Source organism: Leopardus geoffroyi, chromosome B4, assembly GCF_018350155.1.
Source record: "Leopardus geoffroyi isolate Oge1 chromosome B4, O.geoffroyi_Oge1_pat1.0, whole genome shotgun sequence".
Lineage (NCBI taxonomy): Eukaryota > Metazoa > Chordata > Mammalia > Carnivora > Felidae > Leopardus > Leopardus geoffroyi.
In genome coordinates this window covers 104,576,346-104,594,624 of record NC_059341.1, presented here as the reverse complement: position 1 = coordinate 104,594,624, position 18,279 = coordinate 104,576,346, and the positions used below count along the sequence as shown (strand labels likewise).

The window sequence follows — 18,279 nt, the reverse complement described above, 5'->3', positions numbered from 1 at the left end:
TTATTGGGGTATCGATGAAAGACACGCTACCTCTTCTTTCCCGAAATAATATTCAAACTGATTTGCGTGACAGAGAACATATATGAAATGCCATTAAAGAAGGTGTATTCAGTGACTAATTGTGTAGAACAAATTAAAATGACTTTTTATCAAAAGATGAGATCAATAAGCTATGAATTATAAGTTCTGATTTTGCAATTTATTCCACTTACTCATTACACCATCCCATTGGAATGATGGTACTTTGCTGATAAGAGACAGTTGACTCTAGATCCCTCTATTTTGATTTTTTTTTAGATGTCGCCAGAGCAATTGAATTACTGGAAAAACTACAGGAATCTGGAGAAGTACCAGTGCACAAGCTACAATCCCTCAAAAAAGTGCTTCAGAGTGAGTTTTGTACTGCTATTCGAGAGGTATGACACTAAAATTTTAATAACGATATTTAGCTATATGTCTCCTGAATAGAAAAGATGTCTTTTCCACATAAACAGTTGAAATAGTTAAGATCGGAACTACATCTTAGCTTTCTGCTTTTAGCTGCTTGGACAGATGATAAAATATAATTTAGTCTGCTAAATTCATAAATTAGATCCAGTCAGGATGTATACAGTCATATAAAACCAAATGTTGACTTTATGGTACCAATGAGGTCACTGCCTCAGCAGGTAGCTGTTACTTACTTGCAGTCTAAGTTATTTAGTGGTCACATGAAGTCATATGGATACTCAGTTCAAAATAGTCATAATTAGTGGGGGATTGTGCTTTTCTTAAAACAACATTCAACTGAATCTTAGATAAATCTGGAAGAGTAACCTCCTACTGACTAATGTTACAGTTATCCAAACATTACTGTCTAGTGCAATAATGGAAAATCTCTGAACAGACAGCTATGCCCCTCTAACAAATCTTTGTGATGCTTTCCTTGCTAGAGATTTTAAGAAGCCTAACATAAAACAAGTGTGTAGAAATGACTGTTTGAATCTTGTATTGACTTGTGGTGGAACTGACTAGTCCGCTAATTAATTTAATTGTTAAAATAAAGTTCATTCAAGATGTATATACCATATTGTTTCTTGAATAAAGTAATATTAAGTTCATCATTTCTTCCCCCCAGGTACTAAGTAGTAATTCATTAGTTAGGACCTGAAGTCCATAACTCCAGCATATTTGCTCTGCTAGAAGTCCCCACTAATGAGTTATTTACTGTCATCTCCCAAACCAGTAGAACCCAGTGACTTTCTGGAGAGTTCGTTGTAGCAGAGGACATACACTTGTCAAGGAATACTTGTTACCAACTTCCTTTCCTTTTTGCAACTCTACCTGTGGCCAATGCATATATTTTTACCTCAACAATGCTAATATATGAGTAGTCACTACATAGGAAAGACCCAGGTGACTAAGACAGAGACATACAAAACTTCTCTCACTATAGATTTAAACTGTAGCCTATCCAGTGAGGTACAGTTTGGATTTTGCTGAGATTTGATTTAGACTGTGCTTGTGCTAAATCTTTATCAGGTGAAGTTGTTCACTATTTGATTTTTGTTTATGATGAACACAGCTTAAGTAAATAACCATAATTATGTCTCCAAATTCTAACCTATGAATTTAACCAAAGGCTGAAAGGAAATTTCTGAAAGTGTATGAGTTCTCGGCCACTGACTGCTCAGTGGGAAAGGTATAGATATGTGGAAACCCCATGGGCCTCTTTCAGGTCAATTCCTATAGTCACTCTGTAGATCAAGGTTAAATCCCCTACACGCTCTTTTCTTCCTTCACAGAGTGCTTGCTACTCCCCTGAGATTTGATGGCCGACTTTTCATTTTTAGATATTCTATCATCTCTTTTACTTTCCACAGAACTAACTAAAGGATAGGACACATCAAATGTGTATCTCTGCTAACTGGGAATTTGGCATGTGAGCAATGCAAAGTCTCTACCTTTGTGGAATTTACATTCCAGTGAGAAAATGATGATAAATAAATATGCAATACAATGTCAAAGGGTGACAAAACTATGGAAATAAAAGAAGCAGGATTAGGGGAAGTAGGAATAAAGCTCTATTAAGTTAGGGTGGTAGGAAAATAACCTAACTGAAGTAATGGAACAGGTCACAAGTATCAGTGGGATACAATGTTCCAGGTGGAAGAAACCATAAGTACAAAAATCCAGAGCCAAGAATGATCTTAGTCCATGGAAGGAAGATCCCAAAAGCCAGAATGTATGCAGTGAAATAAGCCAGGTAGGCTTCCCAGAGGCAGCCAGAGAGCAGATCACATGAGGCCTTGCATGCCGTTGTTAGGAGATTGGATTTCATTCTAAGCATGATAGAAAGCCCTTGGAGAATTTTGCCTTGACCTGATTAGATTTTTAAAAGGTCTTTCTGAATGCTGTGAGAATACAAGTGTGTGGGCAAGAGAGGAAACAAGAGAGTCCAGTAACAAAGTAATGAGTAGATCAAGTGAGAGATGTGATGATGGTTGCTTGTGTGATAACAGTTTAAGCTGTGGGAAGTCTTCAGGTTCAATGTGTGTTGAGAGTAAATTCAACAGGCATTGTTGATGCATTGGATGTATGGATGAGAGAGCACGTCTCAATTGCCTTTTAGGTTTGGGCTTGAACAATTGGATGGATGGTTACATAAGGAAATAGAATCTTTGCATTTGGACCAAGTTTGGAGAAGACTGTCCAAGAATTCTGTTATGGACAAAGCAAGTTGATGATGCTTTTCTGAAATCCATGTAGAGAGTCTAACAAGCATCTAAGTCTGAAGCTTGGGGGAGAAGTTGGGTCTGGAGATATAAATGTGGTATAGATATCTGTTCAAATAAATGCACAGACCTTTTTCTTTAAAGAGTTTACTAACAAAAAAGAGAATAAGAGTAAAGTAGAAAAGAAATGAAGACCTTGTATAGGCATTATAAATATATCTTTCAAACCCAGTTTGTGGTAAAGTGTCCTATGTGCGTCATTAGTGGTCCATGGAAATCTATAACTGAATTATGGGCAGTCCAATACTTTCAGAGGGAAAAAATCATATAATTTTTCTGCTTTACATTTTATAAATTTGGACTAGCAAGATTAATTTTAGATTCATACTAATGCCCTTATAATAATTTTGTCCTTTAAGGACAATGCATGTTGTACAGATATTATTTTGATCAATTCATCTTGACCCACATTTTACACTAGTTTTATGATATTATTCATATTTAAGTTTGGAATGTTCCTCATTATTCCCGTTATATCACTTTACATTAACTACAGGAAGTAATGATAAAAATAGCAATAGGTATTCAATAATTCTGAATCATAGAATAATATTGTATATCTATCTAGTGAAAAGTTCTTCAATAAAAACATAAAATATGAACCCATGCTGCCAGACAGGTGACTGCACGAGCCGGTAAAGAAAAGTGCAGCTGGGAAGTATGGCAATATACAGCAATAAATATCTGAAAATTAAATTTTCTTGAGTCAAGAATCCTTTCCCTCCTGGTCTCTTGGGTACTGACTTTTCTACTGGCATGAAACCTTTGAAGGTTTAGTTTCCTATTCAAGTTATGCTTAGAATCTCGATGGTTAAATTATTTGAGTTTTTTCAGGAATATTTGTTAATTCATACTTTCCAGTGTGACAGTTATTAATTTTGTCGTGACAGGTAGAGAAAGGACAAAGAACTACATGGGCGTCATTCTTAGTTGCATTCACCAGAGCAAAAACAGATAAAGGTCATTGTCAACAAGTCTGTGAAACCCAAATTATGCTAAAAAAAAAAAAAAAAAAAAAGGGAGAGAATCAGTTGTCAACTCTTTAAATTGACATACACCTTACACTAGTGTAACAGTAGTTATAGTTACATGTTGAGGCAATCCCGTGTTTTGCTTTACATTTGGATGAAACCACTGAATCAGCTCTTGGCCTATGGGTAGCACTTATATGGGAAGAATGGTTTAATGAAATTTTACTTTGTTTTTTACTGAAAATGAATGATTAAAAGAGATTAGATGTTTTCTCTACTTAATTATTCTTCTGTAATCTGTAATAAAGATAGAAAAAATCATGTTGAGACCAGTACTGAAACAAGACCATTTATGTACCCAGCTAACATTGATGTATTAATAAAAGAGTTTCATTTGAATGCCAATCCACATACAGCTGTAGCCATAGAATAAAGGTAGTAGATGGCACTACTTACCTTGATATTTTATTTTCTGGTTGAAGGATCTCAAAGGACCTGATTAATAGTTAAATTGCACCATTCTGTGCAAGTAATTTTGGGGTATATGGCGATAAATGGACTGACACATGATGTTCCTTTTCCCATAGTGAGAGGTACCAGCTGACAAGAGAAAGTTCACAGAACTTTTTGAATGAGAGATGAAATAAAAAAACTTTATGGTACTGATAGTCCCATTAAGAGCCATTTCTGGGCCTTTTTAAGTGTCTTTTTAAGTGTCTTCTTCAAGTTTTTGTTCATCACTGTATTATTTAGGTTGAACGACCTAAATTTATAAATTGAAATGTAAGGAAATACATGGGTTGAAATATAAGGATTGTAAAATGTTGGCTTTGGTAAGAGAATTTCCTATGAGACTTGAATGGTGAATTTGAATTGAATTTAAATAGTTCGATTGCAAGCGATGAACTTTTTCCTGACACTTCATATTCTTCATGCCTCAGAGAAAGAAATCAATAGTATATGAGTGGTTATATTTTAAGAGGACATCCCATTTCTGCAACACAGTTCAAAGAAATTCTTTCTGAAACTAAAATAATAAAAAATAAACAGACTTAATCTATTTACCATCACCATCTTCCAAGTTTTACAACATTTAGGCTTCCTGCTTTCCAGGGGAATGTGCTCATTGATCTGGTGTTTGATGTGCTGCTGAGAGTGGTCTGTGGTGAGGACTTGCTCCCGCATTTATGGCTGTCCTATGCATTTTTGAACCAAAGATGCAGAACCAAATGACACAGTCGCCAAAAACTGCCTTCTTTGGCCAACTGCCAGATGCTGTGTGTTAGTATTTTCTAATGTAGTAGAACTGTAGATTAAGAAAATAAACCAATTCCATATGGAATCATTCTGATAGTCAGGATTGTCGGAAAACATTCTAGTTCTCTTCTTCTCAGCACATGTTACAACTGGATTTCCCCATCCTCTTTAAGGCGAGATATGGTTGATGCCTTGGCTAAGGACGTGTGAATGGAAACAGTGTGGGCCACTTCCTTGGTGAAACCTTTGAGTCAGTGCATGGTATGTTGTGTTCCTTGTCCTTTGCTATGCAACTAGTGATGTTTTTAGTTGGTGAATGATCAATCAGTCTGGGTTGCAGGGTGAGGAAATGAGAAATACAGGCTCTGCGAACCCTTTACGAACAGGTAGCCTGAGCAAGAAATACACCTTTGTGACTCTAAGCCTCTAGAATATTGGGTTGGAACATAATCCAAGCCATCCTGACTGATAGTACACAATCATCAAGCCAAATTTAGCTTGGATAAAGGTTATAAGCAGTAGCAAGCATCCTTTTAACTGCTGTAAAGCAAAATTAATGTTTAAAGTCTATTATTTTAAATAAGATATGATGAATCTTTTTAAAACTATATGAAATCAATAACCAATATAAGTACCACGCCCATGGATGGTTCATAAATTTTAAAATCTGAGACACTTGGATCATAGATCTTGCTTCTAGATTATTTTCCATTTGCTCCTATTCTCACTTTTTCTCCCTGAGGATGGAGCCCATTAACCATCCAGCACCACCTCCTACCCCATCCAAGTCTTACACTGTTGCTTAATAAAGGGATTTCTTTGTTTATATACTAAAAGTTATAATCAACATGGAAGGAATAGTTAGGATGTATCAATCTGCTATTCAGTTGCTCTTAGTCTCCAGTGAGATTCTTCCCCTGGAGAGAGCTATAGATTGGGAATTACCACAGGGACTCCCACCAATATCATGTGAAATTTCGCAGTGAGGCATTCTGTCAGATCATGGGAAGCAGCAACATCATTAGAACATTGTTGTAGTCAAGTCGACCAATGTTCAAATCCCAACTTGGCTGCTTATTTCAGAACTCTCTAATATTTTATTTGTCAACTTTTAATAATGGAATGATACCATCAGTCTTGAAGTGATTCTGATAGTTAGAGATCATATATGTAAAGTCACATAGTACAGAGTCTGGCATCCAATAATTACACAATCTGTATTGTATATTAGTTACAAGTTACTGTATTAGTTACAAATACAGAGAATAACAGTTCTGTAGTTACCAACCATCCAGACAAATGTAATTTTTTTTTCTCCATAGGAGGCTCACATTTAAAAAAAGTTTTTTTCATGTTTGTTTCTTTTTGAGAGAGTGAGCGCACGATCAGGGGAAGGGCAAGGGAGAGGGAGACACAATCCAAAGCAGGCTCCAGGCTCTGAGCTGTCAGCACAGAGGAGGCTCACATTTTAAGAAAGATGTTGGCAATCTGGAGTGGTTTTAGAATAAACCAATATAGTAAGGAATCTGGAAACCTTGCCATTTGACAAAAAGTTAAGGACTTGGTGATAGTTAGCCACAAAAGAAAAAAAATCATGTGCAATATGCTTGTCATTTACTGTTTGGTAGGATGAGGTGAAAGGAAGGTAACCATGCTAGACCACTGGGTGAAAAGTAGAAGGATGTAGATAACTAGCGGTAACCAACAATGGGCTCATTTATAATGTAAGATGCTTCCTATAACAACAGCAAAGGTTAGATGATCATATTTCAGATCACTTTTTCACAAGAGCTTTTAATTTAAGGTCATATATAAGCTTCATGTTATAGGTGAAGTAAAAGCAAATATACATGTATGCTTTTATAATGTATAATTATATAAATACTTCTATATACATACATATAATTTACTTTCCCTATTTCTGTTCCCTTCCATTTACACGCAAAAAAATGTATGGCAAAATGTTTTTAATGTTTTACTTTAAACATGGATTTCATTATGTAAAATTAGCATCCTGTTATATAATGGCATTTAAAATAGCACTGTATTCGCGGGAATTAACAAAAATATATCTGACATATGTTTACACATATCTTTCTGTTCGTATTGAACCTAAGTTGGCAGATGACAAAGGAAAGAAAGCTTGGTGGCTCTTTCATTTCCTTTGATTTTATTTGCACTGCCAAATGTGATAGGACACAAAAGCCAGATTGTTTCTTGTGTGACAAGTTTCCTGCCAAGAAGAGCATGAAGTCAATAAAGCTTATTTCTGAACATCCTGAAAATACATTGCACAATATAGAATTTTTATTTTCTGTACCAAAACTTAGATTTGTCCCAGCGTGCCTTGACACGTTTCCAAGCAAAAGGAACCAGGAATAATTGAAGAAATCTCGATCAAGTCCTGTACTTTAGAAACGTTGGAACTGGTGGGTTGCTCAGAAGCACGAGAACAGCAAAAATAGTGTCTCTGTTCACATGATTTAACCTGCTTCTGAACTCTGACATTTTGCTAATATTTTGAACCAGTTATGGTGAAAATAACAGCTGTGCCATTTGTACTTGGCAGGCAATTAGTGAAAACCATGATTGTTGCAGTAAAGCTCTGATTTTTATCCATCATGTGAATGCTGATGGTCCTATTGAAGTCTATGTGTGTGTGCGCATGCGTGCCCATGTGTGTGCGTGCTTTTGTGTGTGTGTGTGCGCGTGAGTGTGTGCACATGTGGGTTACCCCATTGATATTTTAAAGACCAAGTTGTTCCAACAGTAGAAAGTTTCTTTGTTTTCCAAAACTCCTGATGGAGGAAAACTCTTCATATTCTGTGTACATGTGGAGTACATATGGAGTTTCTCGGTCCAACATCCAGCTTGATTATTTTGGTGAAGAAGACAAAGCTTTTACTTTTTATGGAGGTTTATTACTTTTCAACATCAGCATGCATTACTGTCAAAGATTCTGACAATTATCCTAAAAGATGCCTTGCCTGCTCTGTGAAAAGTGGTCCAGTAATTTCACAGTCATAGTTTGGAACCTATATTTACATTTTTATTTCTAAATAGAGCAAGTTGTGTTCTTTTCACTGTCAAAGTTGTGGGTTTTTTTTTTTTTTTGGTCTTTTTGGTTTTCTTTAGGCTTTCCAGAGGATATGTGTTAATGTACTTGGTTGAACTTGAGTCAGAAATTTCACTTTATTTATCTATCTATCTATCTATCTATCTATCTATCTGTTTAAGGGTCTGATTTATTTTTTGCTGTATCTTAGAACAGTTTGACAAGAGAGGTTCATTTGTGGCTAGACTTTCTTGTAGTAAACTCTAAGATGGCCGTAAGAAGGAGGCTAGTCATCAGATTCCAGATTCACGCATCTTGTATGACTGCTGCTAGCAATACCTGCCATTTTGGAAGGAGAAGTTAGAGCCGAAAACTTGTGACCTTTCCAGAGCTACAGAAAGGATACCTGTGAGGGCAAAGGGAGTCAAAAATGAGAAAGCCTTGTCAGTTTAACCACGGAGAAGAACTACAACAACTGGAAAGACCGCAAAACTCTTTCAAAGGTTACTTCCGCTTAAATGATTTAAAATTGAAAAAAAAGGTTTCAAATGTCTTTCTTTGCTGACAGAGGCTGCATTGATGCCAACCTTTCTAAAAATAACTTCATTTACCTTGAGGACAAAGGATTTGGTAGGACCTAAATTCAACTTGAAGTGTCTTGAAGAAAGCGCAGGTGTCTTGACACAAGTCTGTTCTGCTGTAAGGGAATTTAATTGTTTGCTTTTGAAAGTGGTGTGAGTGGCAACTTTGAGCCCTTGCTGGTATTAAAACAGACTCAAAACCGATTGCATACTAAAAATGACATAAACATTTCCTTGTAAAAGATCACTCCAAATTTTGGCTTCTTCCAAATCAAACAGCCTTCTCACTGAAATTTATTTCAAGCAGACAAAACTTTTCTTTTCCTTAATGTGATTTGGTTAATTGGGACTTTTTTTTTTTTCAGAAACCCACCATTAATTTTTACAGGAAAAAGTCACAGAATCTTCTGTAATAAATAAAATAGCTCCATGTCAAAGGCAAAAAGACGGCATGAACATTTACACACGATTGTATTTTTCTTGAGATAACACCGTAACTTCGGGAGATCCTCAAAAAGGCCCATGATATATCTTTCCATCTTACCTGCCAGAAAATGAAGACTACTCCCTAATAAAGGATTTTGGTATCAGTCGACATATACTACTTGACTAGTTGGTCTCCATCTCTAAAATCCTTCCAATTCGATGAATCTGTAGTTACATAGCAAGTAACCCATGTTTTTCTTCACATAAATGACGTGGAACTATATAAGGCTCAGCATGTATGCTTGGTAGGCATTTGTGACTCTGTGAGACTCTGTATGAATGGGTAGGGAAGACAGATACTATAAAGATTTTTAAACTGGTAAAAATAATGAGAAAAGTAAATGTACTCATTTTATTGAGTTTTTCAAAGGATGTAATTTATAATTTCATCACAGAAAATTGTGAAAACAGAATGACAATTCACTAGAAACGGAATTTTTAAACTAAGTTATATTTCTGCAGCTTTCTCAGAAAAGAAACACTTGTAACAATGTGAGGGGTGTTTATAACATCAATATGTCACTTTCTGGTAGCAAGAACAGGGTCTGTGTGGCAGGAACCATTTTAGACTATAATTGCACTAATGGGTCATTGATCTTAAAGGTATCTAAACAGACCCTCACAAGCAGTCTATAATGACTCTGAATGCTGTTAGCATCACTGTTGGGTAAATACTCAGCTTGGGCTTTCTATTTGCTGTAACAAATGGTAAAATAAACAGTACATATTTTGAGAAGCTTGTAATTACATGCGCTTACATAGTAGTTCAAAATAATAGAGTCCTCCAAGAAGTTGTATTTTATATTAGATAAAGTGAACATCCTGTCTTCTGTTGAGATCATAGGACTGGAAATCAGAACTTCTATTTATGGCACTATGGATGACAATTTTTATTTCAGTGAACATGTCATTTAACCTTTTATTGCCTCAGTATTGGCAACATATGTGTAGACAAGTCCAATTGTACAAGCCATCTAAAGTGAATGTTAAGTTACAAATTGGCATTAAAAAATTTTTTTTAACCTTTATTTTTGATAGAGAGAGAAAGACAGACAGACAGACAGAGTGTGAGAGGGGGAGGAACTGAGAGAGAGGGAGATACAGAATCGGAAGAAGGCTCCAGGCTCCGAGCTGTCAGCACAGAGCCCGATGCAGCCTCGAACCGACGGACCTTGAGATCACGACCTGAGCTGAAGTCGGACATTTAACCGACTGAGCCACCCAGGTGTAGTTCATTTGTTTTGACTGCAATGTGATATTCCATTGTGTAATTTATTAACTCACTTTCTCATTGATGAGCATTTATGTTGTTTCCAAGTGCTTCTGTGAACATACATGCATTTCTTGTCACATGACCAAGATTTCTTTGGGGTACATATCTAAATCTGGAATTTCTGGATCAGAAGGTATACAAATATTCAACTTTAAGAGATAATGCCAAACAATTTTTAAAATTAGTTGCTCCAGTTTATACCTCAGCAAGCAATACAGAAATTGTGTATCCACACTATCTCCAGCATTGTCATAGGAGACATTTAAACTATATCAGTTGTGGGGCACCTGGGTGTCCCCACCACTTAACCTTCTGGCTTCGGCTCAGGTCTTCATCTCAGGGTTCGTGAGGTGGCGCCCCCGTCAGGCTCTGCGCTGGCAGCACAGACCCCGCTTGGGATCCTCTGTCTCCCTCTCTCTCTGCTCCTCCCCTACTCTCTCTCTCTCAAAAAACAAACAAACAAAAAAACACATATCAATTGAATATACTAAAATAATATTTCATTGCAGTCATCATTTGCATTTAGTTGATCACTAACTTGCTGCATAGCCCTTCTTGTAATTACTGGCCGTGGATGTTTCTTTTTCTGTGAAAAATTCGTTCTTGTATTTTTTTTACTGATTTGTGCTTATATTTTTTTATATATTCTTGTTATTAACCTTTTACTGATGGTATATGTAGTTCTCCTACATTGTATCTCCTACGTTATAATTTGTCTTCAAGGTGTCTTTGTTTTTTTAGTTTTTTTAAGTTGAGGTGTTTTTAATTTTTTTTTTTTATGTTTATTTATTCTTGAGAGAGAGAGAGAGAGAGCACGAGTGGGGGAGAGGCAGAGAGAGAGGGCAACACAGAATATAAAGCAGGCTCCAGGCTCTGAGCTGTCAGCACAGAGCCCAATGCGGGACTCAAACCCACAAACTGTGAGATAGTGACCTGAGCCAAAGTCAGGTGCTCAACTGACTGAGCCACCCAGATGCCTCTTAAGATATCTTTATACATACAGTTCTTAATTTTAAATATTCACATTATCTATTATTTTACCTTTTTGTATTTTTTTAAGTTTATTTTGAGAAAGAGAGAGTGCAAGCAGGGTAGCAGCAGAGAGGGAGAGCAAGAATCCCAAGCATCAAGCTCCATGTGGGACTCAAACTCATGAACCTTGAGATCATGACCTGAGCCAAAACCAAACATCGGATGCTTAACCGACTGAGCCACCTACGTGCCCTCCATTGATTATCTTTTAAATAATCAATGCTTTTTTGGAGTATCTTACATAAGAAATATTTCCTACCCCAATGTCTAAAAGATATTCATCTATGTTTTCTACTAAAAGTAAAATTTTTATTTTTGAAGTTTATGTTCTTAATCCATCTAGAGTTGATTTTTTTGTATGTAGTGTGAGGAGGGATCTGATTTTGTCTTTTATCTATAAGGGTAACTATATCTTGCTCTATTTGTTGAATAATTCATAATTTTCTCTGTCACTTGCCCAATTAATATATACCAGACTATGTACATGGATCTGTTTCTGAGTTTCTAATTAATTCATCAATTTCTCTGTTCCTTCATTCATGGCCTACCTATTTCATTTGGGAGAATCAAGGCAATGAGTTGGCTTGGGGGGGGCACATAGTTTTAATCTTCACTTTTATTAGAAGATTTATGAAATCTTATTGCATGTGTGTGTATGTGTGTGTTTGCATGAAGGTAAATTAATAAAAGCAAACCATTCATGCATCAGTGAACAATAAGTATGTGCCATAAACTAAAGATTATTATGATAACTCCAATTCTGTTTTTTGCACTGGAGGTACCATGGGGAAAGAAAAAAAAATAACATAGTTTAATGCTTTCAAACCGAGTAGTTTCACATTCATGATTTGTGGGTCTCTTTGAGTTTCCTTCATCAAGGTTAATTCAGGTTTTAAGTACAGTCATTAATCTTATTCAGCAGATGGCAGAGAATGTTTCAGTTATCATAGCAAAATTAGCACCTACCATACTGTCTACCAAATAACGAGCATTAATAAATATTTGTTGGGTGCATGAACAAATTCATTAAGATGACCTTTTCATTAGTAGACAAACATATACTTGATTTTCATAGGCCTTGATTTTCAGATGGGATTCTGAGCTCATACAGATCTAGACAAAACCTGATAACACTGCTAGTTTAGAATAAGATCTTACTTACGTTAAAACGGCTTCCAACCTCGAAAGGTGGTCAGTGATTATGACTAAAATTTTATTTGCATTTAAAAATTGTTTCCAGAGATGAAAACTGATCTTTAATTAACATAAAAATGTCAAGGTTTTTTATGTATTTGCATAAATATATACACTGGTACAGATGTGCAAATATGATTTGTTTTCATGTCATGAATGCATAACTATTGCATTTGACATAAAATTTAGTAATGTGTATAAGGTGAAGAAGGAACCTTAGAAAGCCCATCATCCTGTAGTTCTTAGACATAGGGGAGTCATACACTTCTTTGTGAATCTGGTGATTGTGAATCTTGTGAAATTATGGATCATTTTTCAAGGAATATGTATATGCAAATTTTTTTGAATGCCAGTGGTTGGTAAATTATCTAAAACGGATCCATTTGGAGTCTTAAGCTGTTATAACTTTTTAATTTTAGAGCTGAGGAAATAGATCTGGAAAGTTTAAGTTGTCTTTCAAGCTAGTCAGTGCCTGAGTTAGTAACAGAGCAAAGTTTCCTGAACGTTAGTTCAGTTCTAATTCTATTTGCTATGGACAGTGGCAAAAACGGAACATTCTGGAATGTGGAAACAATGAAACATTATTTCACTACTTATCAGTAATGAGCCAAAATAATTGGAAAATCACATCATGGTTCCCGTTTCTGTAATTTCTATTCATATCAGTGTTCCGTGTGTACCAACAGCATTCTTTAATATTTTTGCCTTCTAGTTCTTTCTTTGCCTCATTTAACACAAGACAATGCATTGTGGCTTAGTAATATATCCTCTCATATGTTTGTAATCCAAATTTCCAGGAGGCAGTGTAAAAGTTTAGTTACTAATCATTGTATAATTGGCATTATATCACCAAAAGCGTTAGGATATTTCCAGAAAATTTCAGTCCCTGCTGAAATCATTTAGTATTTTTGAGATCAGACTTTTCCAAATGTGTTTCAGGATCTATCACAAATATGCATGTCTTTTCAAATATGCCTTTAGTCCTTTTCTTTCTATGTTAGCACTAGAAGCAGTGAAGCCATTTTCAACTAATAGATATTTTAGGGAGAATGCCTGCTCTCCCAGAAAAAGAAAAACCTATTACAGGTAATCTTGTCTTCCAGACTACTTGGTTTTCCTCATGTCTACCTCTCGATTATATAAGAGATACCAAATATTTATTAAGCCTAATACTTGGAAATTTTTTGAACTGCATTTTTTCCATGCTGTTTCCCATAGGTCAGCAATAGTGCATCCCAAATTTATCCCACTGCCTAAAGTCCTGCCCAGAATTACTTTGCAGTTCATTTCCCATTTGCTAGCACCTAGGGGTACAGTCACAGTTCTTAGGTAAGAGACTCTGAATCACTCTGAAAAGCATCTTTAGTAATCACTCTGAAAAGCATCTTTCCAAGTTTTTCAGGGCTATGCAAAGAAATAAGCAAATATAAAAAATAAACAAGGAACAAACCCATCAACAAAAGGGACCAAAAGAGATACATCCTCTTCTTCTCCTCAGTCTTTCTTCTGGAAGGATGGGGCCAGTGACCAGAGACAAGTGACAGGGCATTCATAGAGGTGTGAATAAGCAACAGAAGCATTACCTTGATGACAGTAAACAGATGTATGTTTTCCATATTAAATGCAGTAATGTCCCTCTTTATTTAAGGTCAAGAAAGGTGAGGGAAATTAGTCCTTCTGGAACACACAGTAGAATAGATAATTTCTCTCTCACTGATTTTGTTGACATCATTTTTTGCACACACCTTTCTAAACAATTCCCAGCTCCTGTCCACCTGGGGCTATCAATATAGATATGCAGCCATAGCAAGGATGACGGTACCACGCACATCTTTCTAAAGAATACCTGTGGCTAACCATTCGGAGGAATATAAACCCATATGGAGTCAATGTGGGAAAGGTTACTGGCAGTGCAGCAAAATTAAAGAATCCAACTTCCCGAGTTTCTAATTGAAAGGATATTCTGTTAAATTTCTTTTATGACCACCTGCTTGACTACCAGATATATTTTACCCCTTGTTTCGGAAAGTGAATTATAACTGGATTCTATTAAAATTTCTATGAAAATCATTCCATTTCCTCACAGATGGGATAGTAATTACTTCTGTGTCCAGGACAGAGACAAGCCAACTACCACTATACATTGAGAGAAATGGGATTGCTAGATATTAGCTAAGTAAATCAGACTTTCCTAAACAAGGTAAAAAAAAATATGTCTTTTATCTAGATATGACAAAGATCTGCATGTCAATTATATTTTGATAAAGATTAAAATGGCCAAATCGTAACATTGGAGAAATTTGAGGTCTTAGACAATTATAAAGACACCGTAATAGTTCCATAGAACTTCTCAATAATAAATATTTTCAATGTCTGAAGATAGTCCCATGAGAGGACAATAATTTATTAGTTACTATGGTTGAAGAGTTTGTAATTATATGATTCAAATCACATTGTTGATATTTCATGCAAAATACCTTGTCAAGCATAGGCAATTACTCAAACAATAGTTAGGAGGAAAAGATTCATTTAGAATGTTCATTTGCCTTAATTAATTTTGGCACATTACTACAGCCAAGGGAGGAATTTTTAAGATCTCCATGACATACTGATGGAAAATAATAGAGCCACTGAGTCATACTTGATACTCATATTTTCATCTTAGAAAGGATAAACTTGCGTAATAAAGAGTCCATTTAAAATGTTGATTTAATCATCATGGAATTAAAATTGTTTTTAATGAAACTGCTTATTAGTATAATTATGGCTTTACAATATTTGCATTGCCCAGTATAAGGACAAACTGAAGTAGCCACACATTTAAACATGTGAATATATAAATGAATGTTCCCTAACTTGAATTTCTATATAATTAAAATTGGACCCAGTAAAGCTATAGCTTAGTAAAAGAAAATCTCAGAACATTTTTTTCTATTTTTAGTTTAGTTAGTTATAATGATCTACTAGTGAGAAAAATGAATAATGCCTAATGTGATTATATTCCATAAACTATTGCCTTTTCCATAAAATATTTCCATTCTGTAGAAGACAAAATGGCATTTTTTCATTGAACTCCCAGTGATGAAAAGATTTATGTTTGTTAATTTATTATAAGACTTCAGAAAATTTGTGACCATCAGATACTTACATTTAATCTTGAAAGATGTTTTACAATGAGTTCTTAATTAAACATGTGTTTACAAGCAAAATATTCACAACTTAATCATCTATCAGGCTATTTTGTTTATTCACTATCAAATGTTTAGAGGTTTACAAACATGGATTTTCTTTTAGGAAAGCAATATTTATAATTGGTAGAAAAACATATGCTTATTGAACTATATATTTCAGTGCATTTAGTATTGATGTACATATTGGCAGCTAAAAAAAGAGTAAAAGGAGAGTTTTCCTCAATGACTAATTTGGATTTAGAAAACTATTTAGTTGGATTTAAAAGCAGATGAATTGTAATTAAGCTTGTTGACTTGCTTTGCTAATATAGAAATAATTTTTTTAGAGATCTTGTTCCAGACACTGCAATTCAATATACATAATTTTATTTTAATGTAGCAGGTTATTTAGAAAATAAATTCATTATGTGTTGTGTGCTCACTGTGAGGGACATTTCCTGTTTCCCCATTCTTCTCCATTAGTTTCCCTTTCAATGAGCCTCTAAAAAATCAAGTAACCACTGATACATTCTCTTTACCTCCTCTCACCCCACTGCTTTTATCCTCTAATGTGTCTGGAAGAGAGAAAGAAGCCGAATGAGATGGATACATTCCGCCCTCCCCCACCCCCGCCACGGTTTTCAGCTGAAGATTTCTTACTTCTGACTGTGATATCGGTTCTTTCAAAAATGTAGCAGTCACTAGTTTTGTGACCTCGGAGCTTAGATCATTTCTACGTGAATGCTTTTTCCATTTACAGAAGAATATTCCATTGACCTTTCCTGAGGTGTACAAATAATTCCTTCGAATCTTCGTTTGCGGCTAAAAATAGTACAGACACATCCCATTTGCAGTGTTCATGTACAGTGGTAAATTAGACACCAGATCAGTGAATCTGAAGGTACTCATGATAGTCAACAAAAATGTTTTCCCCTGTGTAAAGAAATACTCATTTTCCATTTGTAGCTGGCATGTAGAGGAGCTCATGGTGAAAGAAATGACTCTACATAGTCTGGCCATAGTCCTGGCTCAGCCAGTTTCCCCCTGTTTATAATCTCTAGTCACAGGAGACTGTGTCTTCCTTTGTGGTCTCTCCCCGTAAGCCACAGATGGGGGCACCAAACACCTAGGAGGTGTTTGCGATGCCAGTTGTAATTTCATGTATGTCTGGGACATTTCTTCTGTCCTCTCTGCTTGCTGAGCTCCCTGCTCTACTTCACATCAGCTGGTCCTCCATCCATCCTGTGCCCAGGACTTGTCCAGTACTTGTGTGTGGCATCGGTCTGATCACCTGGCCTGGCAGGATTCCCCTTTCTTCCTAATGAAGAGGAGAGGTTACTTGCTCTAGTTATTCCTCTGGAACTTCTCAAGGGTACCAAGTAAGACTGTGCAGTGCACGCTTAAGGACATCACCCATTTCTGTGGTCATCCCGGATTTATATTTATTATTGCCATTTCCTGGCAGATGGCTGTGTCTTGAAGAAGTGCCAGCTTCTTCTAACTCGCACAGAGGCACCAATTGTGCTAAGTACGAGACTGGATTTCTCATAACATATTCCGTGTCATTTGGTCCGTTCATAATAGAATGGTAATACTTTGTCCACTGAAATTCTAAGAGGGATCTTGAGCCTATTAGGAGTTAGCAGAAGTTCTCAAAGCCTTGCAACCAGCAAGCTGCCTCTCCTGAATTTAAGCATTCTTATACCCTTTAACTTTCCTCGTACTGGTCACCTCTCTATAAACTCCAAAGTTCATGAGAAATGCTTACTGAAAATATCTGATTCTATAATTTTAAGCTTTGCCTGATTGGTTTACATGCAACATGCTTATGTAATTCATGACCCCTCAGTGCCCCGTGGGCTAAATTTGAGAGCATTCAAGTGTGGCCTTCTCTCAGACTGAAGAGAAGACAAAATGCATTATATGTTATATATATTATGTACATTGTGTATATATATTTGGTAGTGATGTACATATTGGCAGCTTAAAAAAGAGTAAAAGGAGAGTTTTCCTCAATGACTACTTTGAATATATGAAACTATAATATATATCATATATACATACACACACACACACACACACACACATATATATATATATGGCTTTAGACATAATTCAGTTATGCTTTTAATAGTTATATAGTCATCTAAATTTCTAACAATACATATACTACTGTATGGCCGTCTACTTCTTAGAATCTTCCAAAATATATGTTATTCAGTGAAATGATTTCCAAAAGTCTTTAAGAATATGTCCATTCCAAGGATACCTGAGATGTGATTTTAAAAAATAAAGGGTTCCAACAGACATGGTTTTCAGCCCAAACCTCGGGGGAATCTTTGCCAAGAGCATCCCACAGTGCCTTGATGGAGTGCAGTGCCCTGTGCCTGAATGACTCCACACCCGGCCAACTCAACAGTCTCCCCAAGCAGTCTGAATTGAGTCGAAGGGACAGACATGCCCACAGAATTCCCCTCACAGAGGAA

At 35.9% G+C, this 18,279-nt stretch overlaps 1 protein-coding gene across 1 annotated transcript in view; it reads left to right on the top strand.

Annotated features, from left to right (window-relative positions):
* LIN7A (lin-7 homolog A, crumbs cell polarity complex component) overlaps positions 1-18,279 on the top strand; it is a 126,699-nt gene that overhangs the window by 42,401 nt on the left and 66,019 nt on the right. Inside the window, exon 2 of the mRNA XM_045462592.1 lies at positions 298-416. Coding sequence (XP_045318548.1) covers positions 298-416 — 119 coding nt within the window. The remainder of the gene's footprint in view (positions 1-297; positions 417-18,279) is intronic.